We start from the raw sequence: 17,072 nt of genomic DNA on the forward strand, positions 1-17,072 counted from the left end.
AGACAGGCAGATCGCTAGACAGAGACAGACAGACAGCCGGGAAAGTTTGACACCCTCATTCATGATGACCAGGAGCAGGATAAGAAAAGGGGGAAAAGATTAAAATAAAGAACAGGGAAGCAGAAAGACGTGGCAGTGAACGAGGGAAATTTATGATGCAGGGAAAGGACACGGCGCAGGCATCGGATAACGGCATGGTGATTTACAAAGCGCCGCTTAATTTGAAACAATGCCGGGGAAGGAGGCGATGAATTTCGGTCATTAGCCGCTTTACGGAGACAAGTGACGGTCATAATTTGCATTGGGCCGCTGAAGCCTCTCTCGTTGCTGTGATTTATTTGTTGGTTTAAGGAGCCGGGGGTTGTGCACTCATAAATTTTACATTTCTTAATAGGAAACTAAAATGCAGTTGTATGGATTGGTTGGCCTTAAATCAGCTCCTCTGTTGTCACCCGTAAACATATTAGAATTATTTTCAACTAATGAGTGGCCAGGTTGGGATGTCTTCCCCACAATCAGAGCCAATTATGCCGACAACATTTTTCTTTTTTGTTTTCCCCAGTGGGCAAACCCGTAGACGCGCCGCGCTTGTTATTTAGATCCACATCAATGCGAGGAAAGTGCTGGTGCTGTGTTTATTGTGGAGAGGCTGCTAATGGGTCGGCTACGAGTTGGAGAGGGGGGCACGGGCTCATCCCTCCCCTCCGGCTGAAGCAGAGGGCTGGGGACACACTCAGCCGCCCCTCTCAAGAAGGGACTTCCACGGGTCTTCACTGTCTTGACCGGCTCAGCTTCTTCAAGCCCTGCAGGTTACTGAAGGGCAACAGTCATAGACACACCCAGGAGACAGACTTTCAAGACCCGTCTGCTGTGTCGACATTAAAGAATAAATTTCTCCCCGCTGATCCCCACTTGGGAGTGATGCACTAGGTGCTACAGAGAATCGCACCTTACACCCCCGAAGTAGAGGGTTTAGGGGCCACACTCCACCGTGCATTAGAAAAACAAAGTCAGGATTGTATTTGGACCTTTTGGTTGAAACAATACCCTCTCCTGAACAGCACACAACAGCTGGCTTGAGACAAGGGTGTGGACCATCTGCTCCACAGCTTGGTGGAAACGTGTTATTTGAAACAGCGCAGAAACGCATGGAAACAGTGCACATCTTCCAGTGTAGCTCACATGGTGTTTTAAGAAAAGTTCATCATGTTATGCATTGTATCTAAGATATACAGTACCATAAGTGCAGACAGAGTCCTTTCACAGTATTAATTCTTTTACTGCAACCTTCTCTTGTTAAAAAAACGTAAAAAGTTTGATCTGCAACAATAAGACCACAGCCAAAAGAAAAAAGCATTTTTGTCTATGTAAGTTTAGCTAAAGCTATTTGCTAAAGTGCCTGCTAATATTTATAAAATCCTACTACTATGCACCTGTTAAGCATCACCAAAACGTCAGAAATGAAAAGCATACCAAGCAGCGCTTAATATTTATAACCCTGGAACATGAAGTCAAAGCGGCCAGAGATCAGAAAGTGAAGGATATTTGGCTGGAATCAGTGACAAGAGTGAGCTCCGTCAGTCACACACGGGTTATTTTGTGCTATAAAAACAGGTGCATGGCCATGTGTTTGGCGAGATGCTATTGTTCACAGAGCAAAGGTGACCTTTTCTCTCCGGTTTGTTGTCCCCACAGCAATCAGGCTCTCGCCATGGCAGCGCGAGGTGTCGCAGGCCTGGGGGGGGGCGTCCCATGTGGGGCGAGGGGTCAGTACTACAGCTCCTCTTTCAGAGACCCTGGACCTTCTCCAGCCCATAGCTAACGAGCCAACATGGATCTGGTAATGACCCTGCTCCTTAGGAGACTCTGTCCTTTGGAAACGAAAACACACACGACACACACAAAAACCCGAAGCTGATCCAGCAGCATTTGTTTCGAAGAGGAGCCTGAGTCATTAGCGCTACTGCCTGAGCCAAGACTCTCACAGGAAGCTCTGCTGCCCTGTAGAGACATGGCTGCCTGTAACCTGATCACAGTAAGCCACCCCAGCAAACAACAAGAAGGGCAACGCCAACTGCTCTCTCCGCCAATCAAAGTCTCGGGGCATCAGTCTGCCTTTAGAAGGACGTACACAGCACACCCTCTGTTGACTTTGCTGCAGGATTCAAGCCGTTTGACAGAGCTTCACAAGCATTTGGCATTTGGCTAAGTCGTTTTATGAAATACGGAATTACTACTGGATTAATATGGACTTCATCTACCTTATGAAAGCTGAAAGGAATAATAACAAATGAAATGAAGTGAAAGACCCGCAGAATACTGCAAGTACACAATGAGCTCTGAGGCCATGCATTCAGAAAAGAGGACCCAGCGTTTTAAAAGGATGCACAGCTATGAGCACATTTAAAGCACATTTTCACAGCCACAATTAAAATTTAATATGGCAGTAAGAAAAACTGAGGCTGAGGCACAATGAACTTAAAGTATGTGACTGTTTGAGGAAGTACATTTAGGAGGCTCTGATCAAAGAGTTCTCTGTGAAGGCTGTTGTCCGATGGTCAAAGAAAGGCAGTCTGCAAACAGAGCCTTTTGCTAGAAGCGTGAAATATATGTACCCAGAAAGGCAATGTCATCCTCACAAGATCAAATCATTTAAAGCAAAACCCATTGCAACCCTCAGTTGCTTATAAAATCATCCCTGGTTTCATAGATCTATAGCACTTCACAAGCTTGGCCACTTCTAGTGTCTGCTGATACTGGCTCAGATGCACGATATTAACTTGGTGTAAACTGGGAATTAAACTATTCTGAAGTTCCAGAGGAAATTATGAATGTACACTGTTACATTAATCTCTCCTATCTGAAGCCAAAGGCCTCTATTTTCTTAAAACAGAGCTACAGTACCTGGCATTCGTCCAAAGGAAATATTGACCACATTTGAAGTGGGTGGTAAAATCTAAATTCTTCTACCATCTCTTTTGTGTGTGTGAACTCATAAAACTTAGCATTACATAACTTTTAGTTGCAAATAAAGCAAACTTTTCATGTTACTTGAAAACACAGTGCCTAGCTTTTTAAAGTAATAATTACAAACTGGAATTCTAAAGGTTAATGAGTCCAGTGACAAAATAAGACATGTACTGTAGCACGTAACGCTGTTGAGTTAGTTTTAAAGGGGAGCTGCAGTCCCAATTTCTCAGACCTGTTATTAAATCTTGGTAACAAAATAAATTCATTGATGTTATAGAAACATTTAATAAATGCCCAATTAAGCACAAAATTGTGAACTTTGTGAAAGTACTGTAAGTCGCCATGTTGTCCCAAACTCACATTCGAGTTCCCACAAAGTGCGATGTGATGCGGCCCTTCCTTCTCACTAGTCACTGTGATGAATAAAACAATGTGACGTACAAGTGTATAAATTCAGGTTGTGCGGGAGACATTGCACCACCAAAATGTTCCAACGTCATCTGCATGCAGGGTTAACAAGTAAGTAATATTTGTCGACAAAACCGTCTTGAAGTCGAGAGCAATATGTCTATGGGATTAAAAGAGATGTATTCGCAAGCCTGCTTGTTTACAGTGTAATATGGCTGCAACACGTCACAAGGTTTTGCTGCCTCATTCTGAATCACAGAACATGGCGCTGCGCAGACCTGGAGATTTTGTCTGCTTTGTGATGTAAATTGGAGGTTTTACAAGTTACACTGAAATATGGTTACTGTAAAACAAAGTACTCTAATTCTAATTATAAAGACTCAAGATACAACAATACATTTATGGCAGTTATAGGACATTCCCGTTTTACAAAATGAAACTCAGGAAACTTCAGAAATACCAGGTTTTAATTTAAACATTATTTTAATAAAAAATATTACATTATTTTTAATTTAAAAATAATGAAACTTTGACTAAACTGATTGATTGATTGGTCAGTGGGTTTGTTGGTTGGCTTATTGGTTGATGGCTTGATCAGGGCATAAGAAAACTGGTACCAACACGGAACAGGACAGAATGAGACCTTCTTCCAGCAGACTCAGAGGTACTCCTGCAAACACGTATTCACTCAGAACTAAAGCAGTCCTTTGCTATTAACACAGGGTTAACATGACAAAAAGGAAATGAACAATGCAGAAAGAGAAATCTAAGAAGTATGTAGCTGGTTACAAACCCATAGGCAGAGTGGACTTGGCAAAGGCAAAAGGCCACCTCTATAAAGGAGGATGAGGATAATTAGGAGGAAGAGGAGGAGGAGCACAAGGAAAATGCTGATGAATAAGAATTTTCTTCTTTCTCATTTGAAACATTATTTTATCACTGTAGTAAAAGATGCCTCATTATAAATCACGGCACAGCTTACATTTCCACATTAATGACAAGTAGGCTACAGAGGATCTTTAAAACTCTTGACAAATCTTAACACACGAGGACCAAGAGTATTTACGCAGCACTTCTGTGTAAGTAAATATGGAATTTTTCCTTTTATAGTGAAAGCGAGGGTGTGGGAATAGCAAAACTGTATAAAGTAAAATAAAACACATTTGCGAGCTTGTGGCATTTCCCACAAAAGGACCTACTAAAATAGAAATTTAATATCTAAGCACTAAAGCACAATGACGTATCAAGACATCGGCTCTCAAGTTGTCAGCTGAATGCCCTTCTGTTCCAGCTCTCAGACTCCACGGACTGTTATTTCTCTGAGGCTTGTTGGCTGTTAACTCTAGAGGCAAGTTCAATCACACACTTAGGAAACAGAGACGCTGCTCAGAAAACACTACTGAGAGAAAAGCGAACTTGGAGAGAAACAGGAGACAGAATGCATCTGCCTTCACACAGGCACATCGCAATGTCTGTCATTAGCAAACAGTGGCTAACGTGCTACTCGAGTGCACCAGGATGGATTTTTTGCATAGAGCTGGTGGAAGTTATCAGCCACAGACAAAATTGGCTTTAAAAAGCAAGAGGGTAAACAAACAAACAACAAACAAAAAAAATTTTGCACCAGCACCTAAGCAAAAAGTCCAGATTGCTTAATAGCCTGCTGACTGCCTTTAGCAAAGCTTAGGTTTTCACACAGTAAGGCTGGTCCTGTCCAGGTGCTGAGCTGAGCAGGGAGGGAGAAGAGCCAGGGTCCTACCTGTCGATGATGACGGGGTCTGACGGAGTCTCATTGCGGTTCCCACAGCTCTTTTTGTCGCAACACCGACTGAAAGAAGCAGAAAGAACAGATCTGCAGTTTAGCCAACCAGCCCGGGAGTATGAACTGACAACTTCTTTGGCTCTGCTTTTACTCATTTCTTTGCAGTCTACACATCTCAGAAGAGAAGCGAGTCAGAACGGTTTGTGTTTTGGAAGTGTTTTTCTATGGTGGTATTTAACCCTCGTTGTTGACATGAGTACCCACTGTAATTTGCTTTGTTTGCAACCATTTCTGAATTCGTAATTCGACATTGACTCATTGAGATACTGAGTTCCTGTTCAAATCATAGTTATACAGAACATTGGCAGTGTGCATTTTGGAAAATAAAACACATCCTTTCAAGATCAGAAAGTTCAAAAGACTCTGCAGTGCAAAACTTTACTTCAAGCCAACATGAACAGAGAGATGTGCACCTGGAAGTATAAATGGTACTATGTGATATTTCCCATTCCACCAGATAGACCATTGAAACAAGCCTCTTGCCTGTTTGAGTCAAGAACAACAGGCACACATCTACTTTGTGAGAAGTTGGGGCACTTTACAGGGAAACATTATGTTACAACCCTTTCTTGAAATAGTTGTTCATAAGTGTCAAGAATGTTTTATTGAGAGGAGAACCGGTTTTCAGCTGTAGAACTGTAGAGAAATCGAAGAAAATCCACCTTTTAGCAATGGAGGCTTCTGCTCCTGAGGTGTGTGTGGAAGCGTGTCCCCAGCGTGCAACTAACCTCTACTTGCTCCTTTGCAGCCAGAGCAGGGTGCAGCTGGCCATTCAAACCTCTTTTGATCTTACACGACTCTCTTCCCAAGTCCTTCACCATGCACAGTAGGTACGCATTAGGCACTGCAGCTCTGGGGGAGCCAGGGCATTCAGAACTGCACCTGGACTTCTGAGGAGATTTAGAACGCTATTCCACAGACTACACAGCTAAAGAGCCGTAACCCCACGGACTGTAGCCCCTTACGTCAAAGAGTGCACAGAAAGGAAGGGACAAAACAAGCTGCATTCTGTGATCTAAAGCTTGATCTAAAAACCCACAAATTCAATCGTTATTTGACAGAATAAGGCCAGACGATTGGAAGGGCCTTTCAGCCAGACCTGAATGCATGGAAAACCAGTCGAGTTTCTTCAGAACTGGAGGACTGTGGCGCCTCGGTGTGACCTAGCATCAGCACAAGTCCCATGCGATTGAAAATCAGGGAGGCCAGCTCACAGGCTTGCAGACCAATGAACCAGCATTTTAGAGTCAGACAGCAGAGCTCTTAGGAAGACAATATTCCCCGTGGTAAAAAAAAAAGTGGTTTTCCAAACAGAGCTAACATCGGGTTCCAAACCCAGTTTGGAGCTGGAGCGAATCTGCCTGCACAGCCCAGCTGGACTGAGGCCATCTTGCCTCCCCCACGTACACCCATCCAGCCATACAGCTGGCCTGAGCCGCTGCTGTGATTCGGCCAAGGTCACGCAATGAGGCAGCAGCAGGCTGGGCACCAACCACAGGCTCCCTGTCTCCAAGTCCTCTTCCAGTCTTCTTGTCCTGAGCGTCCTGATCCGATGGCACGCAGTGGCCACATCCAGCCTGGCACCAGCTTTTCTGATGTCAAGGAAATTCAGTGCAGTAGGTTACACCCCTGGTGTTTGTTTTCTTTCGAGCGAAAAACTCCTACAAACAAAATGCGTAACTACTATTTCTACTGTTACGTTCATAAAGGTCTTTTGGAAAAATAAAAAAATGACCTTGTTTCATTTCGTACTGTAAAGGCATCAGCAAAATGCTCACCTCCAGCAGCAAAACCTTAGTCCGGTCACAATAAAACACTGAATCGGTCTGTGCAGTTCCCTGAGGCTCTGTGCAAAGACCTGTTCCAATTTCTCCAGCAGGGAAGAGGAAAATCACTGGGATGTCCAGTTCCAAAATTAGGGTCTTTCTCCCTGCATATATTAGAAAGATGACTCTAATCCCAAATAAATGAGCTAAAAATCAAATGTATCCTAGAACGCAGGTCTGTTCTGATATTGTACAAAAACACAAGTTGGATTTTATTGTATTTTTTAACTCTCATTCTCACAGGGGCAACTTTATACACCCACCAACTGTACTAAAAAAGCCGCCAAATTTACCCCTGTCTTCACCAGTCATGGCCTCCTGATAACCCCCCTCTCTGGACTGGCTCCATCACTCTGCTCTCCTCCCTACTGAGAGCTGGTGTGTGGGGAGCAGACAGGTGGGGCTGCACACTGGTGGTGGTGGAGGGGAGTGCCCAGAAAAGCACTATATAAGTGTGAGGAATTCTTCGTCTTATTATTATTATTGTTGTTGTCTTTACAAAAGTCATTAATAACGAATATTTTTATTTTTTTATTACTCCTATTTTATGGAAAGTGAAAAATAACACTGAACAAACTGTGTGAATTTTGGCATTAGGTAACAACAAAGTAAGAACTCTCAAACAATTGTAAAAGTACATTGATATTCATTATTTAAAGTATGAAGATGCTGGCTAAAGTATGTAAAACTTGATATATGTTTAATTTTATTGTGACTGCATGTCACAATACATGCAGACACTAATACACACTACACTTAGAAGGCTTCTACACTAATAAAGGTTGATATTGAAATATTCAGTACAATATTATATTTTGATCTGTCTTGTGCTGTAACATTATGGCACACATTAAATATGAAGGGTCTTCTTAGAAGCCTCTAGTTTTAAAATCATATTGGCATGCCAAACAAAGTAATACAAGCTGCAGTTGTGAATGGGGAATGCTGTAGTCCTTAAGCACTACTTTTATGGACCCTTCCTCTTACAAATTCAGCTGCATTGACCCTTGTGAAGATGAGGGTTAATTAGAGATAAAAACAAACAAACAACCCACTCCTCTGTATTTAGATATTATCTGGGCTACTGTTCTAAAATAAGAACTTGACAGGCGAAATTAACAAATCTTACAGATCATTTAAGACTGTTTAGTTTCCAAGCAGAAAGATGGTACACGAAGTATTTTTGTGACTGTTGCCTGAGCTCACGTCACACTAATTTATTCCCCCAGCAGCGCGGACTGTGAGCAAAGGTTCCAGGAGACCAATTAGCATTGGAAGCCCAATGGTGCTGCTGTGGTGACAGTCTCCTCAAACTGCGAGAGAGGTGTTATAAACAAACAGGACCCAAGGAGCTCTCCGCGGCCTTGGGGACCAGGCCCCTCAGACATGAAAACAAACCTTGGCAGAGTGTTCTAATGCCGCCTTAATGACAATCCCCTGAGCGCTCCCAAGTTAACACCCTGCTGAGTTAATGAGTGGGAAAACAGTCCTGAAACGGAGTTTGAAGTCGGGCTCCAACAACAACAAGCATTTGCTATGGCACAAACTCACAAGCACTGCTGCTTCTGAAGGAGGAGAGCCGGCCGAGCTTTTAATACAGCAGTCCAACACTCCACAACACATGCGGGTGTGACTCAGCCAAACAGACTACTAATTACTGATGTATACGGCTGGCACTTTCGTCCAAAGCAGCTTTTATTTTCACCCATGACTACAGCTGGTTATTTTACTGGAAATGTCCAGGTGAAGCGCCTTGTTCAAGGGCACAACAGCAATTTCTGACTGTTTTTCACGTGTTTTTCAGCAGAAATAAACCCACAATCCTTTCAGTTACAAGTCCACAACCTCAACCACTGAACCACACAAAGGAAACGTGTGACTGTTGGTGCTTTAGGAAAGCTGAGAGAAACCATATTGAGCTCAGTCAATACTCACTGCAGGTTTGTCTCAAAGATCCTTTGCAAGTGGAAGAAAATAAATCTTTCATTGGGGGAATACTTTTTTCATACAGTGTGAGAATAATGAAACTATCTATTTTAAGAATGTTTAACATTTTAATGCAGCCTTTGAGTCATATTAATCAGTATTTTATTTTTACTTTTGAAAAGGACAACCACTTAAGCATTACATTATCAGCAAAGGATGAGGTAACAGCAGTCTGTGCCTGTTTTAAAAGAATCTTATGAGCACTGGCAGAAAACTGTTATTTAATTTTTAGCTTGATGCATGTCCTACTGAATGGGATGTGTGTGATGCTCAGCTATCGATTCTGTCTAGACTCTTGCCTGCAAATAAAATAATGGCTCCTGAAAAGGTTAATGAGAGGAAATGTGATGGGGAATCCTATCAGTGTAACACCAGGGAGTTTCCTCAATGAAATGATTTTTGCTGTGCATTGCCAACTTGTGTCAACAACAGCACTGAGGAAAGTTACTTTAGCTACTGTAATTTACTGGACCGTTACTTATGTAAAGGGATTTTGTAAAATTCACAAGATGTTTGTGAAAAAAAAAGTAAAAGTCATTGGTTACAATAGTTTACAATGTCCTCAATCTACTGGGAAAGCAAAGTGATAAATTATTTTTCATTTTACAATGCCTATTAGTGTTAATGAAATCAGTATGAATGATAACACAATATATGCTTTATTTTGGGGGTAAGTCCGTGCATATGTTTTATCATATTGGAAAAAAAATACTTTGTGATCAACCCAAAGATTTCCGTATGATCATAACTACTGGGACACATTCATTTGACGTGTAAAAGCCATGCTTGCATGATTTCATGTTCCCCTGAGGAATATCTGCATGAAATCTATGAGCCATGGAGCTGAACACTCTTTGTGGGATCCTGCCAGATGCTTTGTTTTCTGCACTTTTCCTTCACTTCCTTTCCTTCTCCACACCTTAATCTTCTCACATTGGTAAAAGTGTTTCTTGGTCTCAACTCTCTCAAGCCATCTTGTACTGCCATGCACATTCGAATCCAGAATCCTGCTCTTGGTGCTGAAGAGGTTGATGTCTTTGTGATGGAATGTGTGACTGTGACCCATGGTATGAGATACCCTCACCTGTGCTCTCTATAGGTTCTTGGTGATTTCACTGAAACTTGTTTGAGGGTTTTACTTGATCTTTGATTTTCATTTTGAAACACTGAATCTCATTTATGGGCTGTTTGCAACTCTTTTGTGAGCCTAATGACCCAACATCAAGCTCCTGACTGTCACGATCGTAATCCCTCCTCTTAAGGGCGCTCCGGCTCTTTAACATCTTGCTGATTCCGTGCACCTGCCCTCACTCCTGCCCCTCCTTTTAATCCTGGTGCTCTCATTACTCCAGGCTCTGCATTGGAAGACGGACGCCCGGAGGCCCGCCTACCATCAAGTCGCCCTACGCCCGCGGCTCAGAGCGCCTGGATTTGTGATCCTGTTTTTATTTCCCTGTCCCTGTACAGGATCCTGTTCCAGTTTTTAACTTTGTCTTTTCTTCATTACCGATGGATCAACCGGATTTGGACCTTGGACTTTCGCCTCGGATTTCCCCCTGGACTTGTTTGCCATGGCCACGCCCCCCTATTCACGAGTTCACTGTCGTCACGCCCCCCTATTCGTCAACCTGCCCTGATCCTCATCGTCTCCTCCCCGTTGTCCTACTCCACTCCCTCCCGGATTATACCGTCTGCATAGGGTCCAGAACTACGTATCGTTACACTGACCAACAGGAGACACCTGACAGACAGGTTGTCCCAATACTTTTGCTCCTTCAAAATAGAGTTTCAACATTACTGGTTTATTATATTTACCCAAAACAATGGAACTGAGTTTATTGAAAAATAAAATATTCACTTAGCAGTCATGCACAATTAAAATCCCAATTTAAACTTCATTGATTGCCCTAGAACTTTCCAAAAGGTGCTGTATGTAGTCTGTTGCCAGTTACTATGTAAAGCAATACTCTACTACTACCTCTTAAAAGCAGTTTCCACCAACATCCTATTGATTGAAAAAATCATTGTAAATGTAATAGATTACATTTTAATAGTAATTCTCCCCAACACTGGTCCCCATCCACACTTCATGATACCGAATAGCTGGCTTGCATTTGAAACTAGAAATGTCTGCAGTGACAAAAATATTTGTCCTGTGTAAATAGGTTATGAAACAATGGCGTGCACTGCCCAAGTTGAAGCGTGTGAAGCTAACATCATCAAGGAATTTTATTTAGCGTCCTCCCTCAGTTTCCTCCTTGACAACAGGAGAAATAAAATCGGTCCCAGTTCATGGCTTGTTTTCGCAGGACACGTGCAGTAATTACCAAACACGAACTGGTGTCCGCAGCCAGAACTAATGATATGCAGCAATCTGCTCGGTTCTGAACAGCAGGAGAAGGCACCCTGTCACACTCCCCCTCGTCCAGATTGGCAGGCTGTCTCCTCGAAACACACGGAGGCAAACACTCGCCCACAGGAGCTCCTTCCATTCTCTTTCTGGTGGATAATGCCAACCGGCTGCTGTAGCACAAAACTGTTAAAAAACGGCGAAACATAATTGATTTCTTGGAACAACACTTCAAAACCGAGGATGTATGGTATGAATGTGCATGTGTTTGATGCCAGAAGGTCTTGCCAAAATACATCATACACTAAAATCACTTAAAAGATTTGTATCTCACTTATAGAAAAAGAGAGCCTTATTTCCAACTGCTGCCCAGAGAGAGCTGCATATTGTACAAAATTGTTCCTGTTAATTTCTTCAAGCCTGAGAACTGTATAAACTGCTTTACAGTTTTGACAGAGATAATGAGGGTTTGATTTCAAACCAAGGGAAACAGCTCTCAAGTTGCAGTCAGGCAAGCAGTGATGGTGATGTCAAATATCACGAGAAAGAGGTTTTGCCCTGATTCTACCCCACCTTTGCAGTAATATAAGAGAGCACTTTTAGGACAGAAGACAGACCTGAGGCAGGCACTATGTGGGGGTGATAACAAGGAGAATGTGCTCAAATGGTCATTGTAAAAGTAAATGGTTAAGATCAATCCCTTTTGCAAATGGAAACCAGTCATAAATTAGCATCTAACAGGTAATAATTGTTCTCAGTCATCGAATGATGGCTATAATAAATATCACGATAAAAAATCAGCTTTATTCAGCTTGAACATTCATACTCAAATAAAAAAAAGCTAACTTTGCATATGTTCTGGAAAACCTGCACTATACTCAGTAATGCAGAGGACCTCATGAAAACTTCCCCTGCTCTGAGCCTTCTAACTAGCCAGCCCAGCAGGCTAGAAAACACACAGAGTCCTTTCCGACATAAGGCAGAGGAGAGAGGAACGTCTCTTAACGCAGGTTGTGTCACGTTGTAATGAAGGATTGGGCTGACCAGGCTCTCTTCTGTTAGAGCTGCCTCCAAGGCCACGGAAATGGGCAGCGAGAGCAGGGGAAGAGTCAAAGGGGATCTAGGTGGACGTTTGTGCTACTTAACAGCAGCAGAAAAGGCAAGCCGCCTGTCCCCTCTGGTCCCTGTGAGGACAGCACAGAGGCCACACTGTCACTCTGGGGCCTCCTGGTGCTCAGAGGAACCCGAAGAAACCTCACTTGTGACTCCTGTATGACTGATAGGAGGCTGAAAATGTAACATTGTGCTGCATATGTTAAAAATATGTATAGCTGTTTATGCATCTATTTCTAAGAAGAATCAATGAGATGTCTAAGGTGCATCCTGACCTGCTAATTCCCAAACCCAGCGAGATTTCCACAGAGCTGCAGGTGCACTAACAATGCCTCTCCGCTTTACACAGATAGCACACGTCCCATCACTGAACAGGGCTTTGCAAAGGCAGCTACAGGGGTGGAGACCTGACATAGGGAAAAAGATTTCTGACAAAGTGATGAAAGATCATAGGGGTCTGGAACCAACTGCACAGCCGTGTTGCTGAAACTGCAAGTGGCTTCTTTCAAGAACCGGTAGGACTAGATCATGGGATCAACTTATTTCCAACTACCAAACGAACGGAGGGGATGAACAGAATCCTCTTGTTTAAACCATTCCTATGTTCTTATAAAACAAATGCTCACTTGTTTTGCCTAGATTTTAATAACCAAGGTCAGTGTTGAATTAACCACTAGTTGTTCATTGCAGATACATTCCAGAGCGACTATATGTTGCCTGACCTCTTCATAATAATCCAACCAAGATGTGTATTGTGAGTGCCAGAAAGAATTCTCTCAAGAAATACGTACTGCATTGCACCTCAGATTAAACTCCAGATGGAATACATCCACGCGTGGATTTGTAATATTTACTCACATAACAAAAACCTTTGCATGGAAACATTGTAAATCTCTCAGCATTTCTTCTCCTCGCAAAGACATGTCTAGCACACATCCAAAGCGGAGACACATCTGCTCTCCTCCACTGTAGCTCTTCTTGTATCCAAACACAGTGAGTGGTTCGATTGCGCTTCTAGCCTCGTCTTCCCCTAAGACTAAAAAGGAGCTGGCTAGGAAGTTTCATTCACTGGTCTTCCCACTGAAATTCATTCCTAACGAGGAAAGATTCCTTGTTTTTGTCCTTTCTAGACAGGTCTTGCCTGAATCCAGCTGCACTGCATAATTCAGAAATCGCTCTTGTAGAACGGAACACCACAGGGTTAATTACCGTAAATACCACCCAAGTCTAAAGTGTTCATTTTCATTTGCATCAAACATGGAGATGCAGAGCCTTGCAGAGAGATGACTGCAGGCGGGGAGGGATCTTACCTGCACATAATCTCGTGGGTGAGGAGAACACGGCACATCTCTGGGTTCTTGTCCTGGCCCTCGTATATGATTGGCTGAAATGAGAAGGAGGTGGAGGGAAATCAGAACTTTCTTCATTGAAAAAATGAACAGCGCTGACATTACACACCAGTGTCACAGAGGTTTGTCACAGCAAAGAAATATGAGCAAGTTAAAAAGGTTGCAAAGGAGGGGCCATCTGACACTCTTTTGGTAATTTATCTGCTAAACTAAAAAATGTCACTTTCTCAAAACAAAAGTCCAGGGTTTGGAGCTTGACACCTAGGCTGAATTTCTATGGAAATTTCTATGGAATGAAGAGATTCTTCCCTTCCATCCTAAATAAATTTCCTTTTAGTTTCCAGTTGTGAAAAATAAAAAATAAAAACTGAAAAGCCAAGATTGCGCAAGTATTCAAACCCTTTGCTGTGGCTAATCCAACTTAATTTAGGTATACAACATTACCTTAATGAGCCACAAAAATAGTTGAGTGGTCTCTTTGTGCACTAACAGTGCTTCTTGGGATTTCAGAGAACTAACACCTGTCTCTGTGAGGTTCCTTGGTCAGGTAGTGAATTTCCGGCAAAGACAGAACCATGAAGACTAAGAAGTTTTCAACGCAAATTAGAGACGAAATTCTTTGTAAGGCACCAATCACGAGAAGGGTAGAGGAATAATCCACAGATGATCCCCAAGATAGATCTTGAGCAAATCAGCCAAGAACAAAGGGCAAACAGCACAACAAGCCAGCGTGCTAAACTGGTAGAGATTTACGCAGCAAGACTTGCAGCAGTAATCGAGGTGCTTCCACCAAATTTTGGACTCACGGGCAATCAACAGATATCAGTTTTTTCTCTTTCGTTTTCGCTGACGTTTTACTGTATCTTACAGAAGCACATTAGTGCCATCAAGAAAATGTGTATCTCGTCATTACAAGAACATTAAATTGTAATTATGTAAAAATGATTGACTTATTACGAGATAGTACATTATCTCGGTATTGCAAGGTCCAAGTGATTATTTGATTTCATGAACAGCCTATTACACTGTACAAAGACAGGGCCTTAAAACTACCAAAAGCTCAGCTGGGACTGTGGATTCAGTGTTCGTGACAGGATCTAGTGCTGAAGAATGTGCACACAATTACTTTCCAGAGGGTTTAGTCATAAAGAAGTGTTACAATTTTTAGGTTATGTGAATAGAATCATTATAAGCCTTAAACAATAAAGACCGAACTGCGCAACTGAATCCATTACTTGAAAGTCCTCTAATGATAATGCACAGTAGGTATTGTATGACAATTGTGCTATCATGTGATTATCACATATACTATGTGATAATGTACTATCTTGTAATAATGAGACCATTTATGATCTCAAAATAATGGCATAATTTTCACGTAATTACAAGACACACATGATTTTTTTTTCTTAATGTCAGCAATGTGCTTCCCTAGTAACTTACCATATCTTACCCTAGGAAGCTTTCAGATTAATGGTTCAGGTTATAAAGAAAATATTACGTTTAAAAACATGTCTGCGGCATTTTATAATTTCACCAAATGGGACATCATGGGAAGGGTGTGAATAGTTCTGTAAGGACCTGTATATATACAGACAAATCTCACCCAACACTTCTACGTCCTGTCCATCTTTCCAAAGACACATGGAACCCTTAACTTTGGATTCATCCCCTGGCCATTTTCAGACACTATTCCCATAATATCATAGTCCCATGCTAATATGTTACCCTTGATTTGCTGGATTTTATTCCCTATACTTCTAGTACTGAGCTACAAGCTTTCCTGCTGCCACCAGAACTGACCTGTTGTGAGTTTTTGGGCCTGCAGTCCTTAAGGTTAAATGCCCCTGATCTTCTCTGAACATACAGTATACTTTGTTATAACACCCTCTGAAACACCTAATATACGGCTTTGACAGATGAACAAGGAAAGTAAATGGAGAAGGAGTGAAAAACCATTTTACATCAGAGAGAAAGAGAAGGCTGAAGGACAGAACTACCATGAATTTTTGTTTCACCTTTTCAATTCTATAATTAAAGGTATTGCAGAGCTCAAACTAGCAGTCATATATTCTTTAGATTCCAGTTGTGCAGTGCGATGCACACAGTTTGAGGTTAAACAAAGGATGCGTTTAAGACCCTTTCCTGGAAAAGAAAGGCTTTTGCTCATCTGTGACTTCAAACACTCCAACCTCTCATCAATCAAGAGATGAAAGAGGCTACCACCAGACATTCATCAATAAACTGTGTCATTCTCGGTTCTGATGAAGGATGAGTACTGCATATTAACTGGAGAAATACCATATTTTTTCTCCTTTTGCCTCCCCATGAAAGCAGGGGGGGTCAACCCGGCATACAACACGCAGGTGGTCGCTTGGCCATACAGTGCCGGCTTGCTCCCCAGAGTGAGATTCTTTGAGGATAACGACCACTTTTGCGTTATTGATCTCTGAATGACTAAGCCCTTTCTTCTTTATTAACAACTTCCAATTTCGCCTGGGATTCGATGTATAATGGTAGCTTCTGACAAGGCTATGGATCGGTGCTGTAGCTGACACCTGACACTTTCAAAGCTCCTTCATTCTGTAAACGTTGTATGTGGTTGGGGGATACTGAGGCATAACACTGAGTATTGTTCCAGTCACATAAGACACAGCAAAGTTCACTCAGATTCACAGAGAGCTAATTGCTTTAACTATTCAGAGTAAAACAACACCTCATAGGTTAAATACCGAGCACTTGTGTTGCTCTCTAATATGCCAAAAGCAGAGACCTGATATTAAGGAAGCAATCTGAGACACAGCTATAGAGGAAGCACAGGTGTGGGCATATCTGTTCAACACGAAATACCTCCCTGCACTCTACTATGTTCAGCTGAAATGTTTAATTTCAGAAGCACCTCTTGCTGAGAAAGCTAGGATGCCAAATAATCACAGCATTAATAAAAAAGGATCAGTTGGAGCATGGCATATTAAAAAATCTCCATTTTCACAAGGAACTAAGACTAATTCATTTAGATACGCAGTGTCTTACAGCTATTGTCACAGATGCAGTGATAATAGTTAGTACCGTCCTAATTAGTCAACTGATTCTGAATGCTGGCTTTAGCATATTGAGAGTAAGAAAAGATTAATAGATACAATTTTCACTTCATTGAAAATTTAAAATTCACCATTTCAAAATAGCACTTAAAATTTCAAATGACACATTAATCGTGGCAAATGTTTATGCTTTCAATGTATTTTATC

The 17,072-nt window shown here is 42.0% G+C and overlaps 1 protein-coding gene across 5 annotated transcripts in view; it reads right to left on the reverse strand.

Moving 5' to 3' along the window:
- Positions 1–17,072, reverse strand: part of LOC148679015 (transcription factor COE3) — a 165,711-nt gene that overhangs the window by 119,763 nt on the left and 28,876 nt on the right. For all 5 annotated transcript variants that reach the window (XM_088638499.1, XM_088638525.1, XM_088638492.1 and 2 more), the window contains 2 exons: positions 13,786–13,859; positions 5,138–5,206 (listed from right to left, as the gene is read on the reverse strand). In XM_088638499.1, coding sequence (XP_088494625.1) covers positions 5,138–5,206; positions 13,786–13,859 — 143 coding nt within the window. The remainder of the gene's footprint in view (positions 1–5,137; positions 5,207–13,785; positions 13,860–17,072) is intronic.

The sequence above is a fragment of the Lepisosteus platostomus genome, chromosome 1 (genome assembly GCF_059453375.1).
Source record: "Lepisosteus platostomus isolate fLepPlt1 chromosome 1, fLepPlt1.hap1, whole genome shotgun sequence".
NCBI classification, from domain to species: Eukaryota; Metazoa; Chordata; class Actinopteri; order Semionotiformes; family Lepisosteidae; genus Lepisosteus; species Lepisosteus platostomus.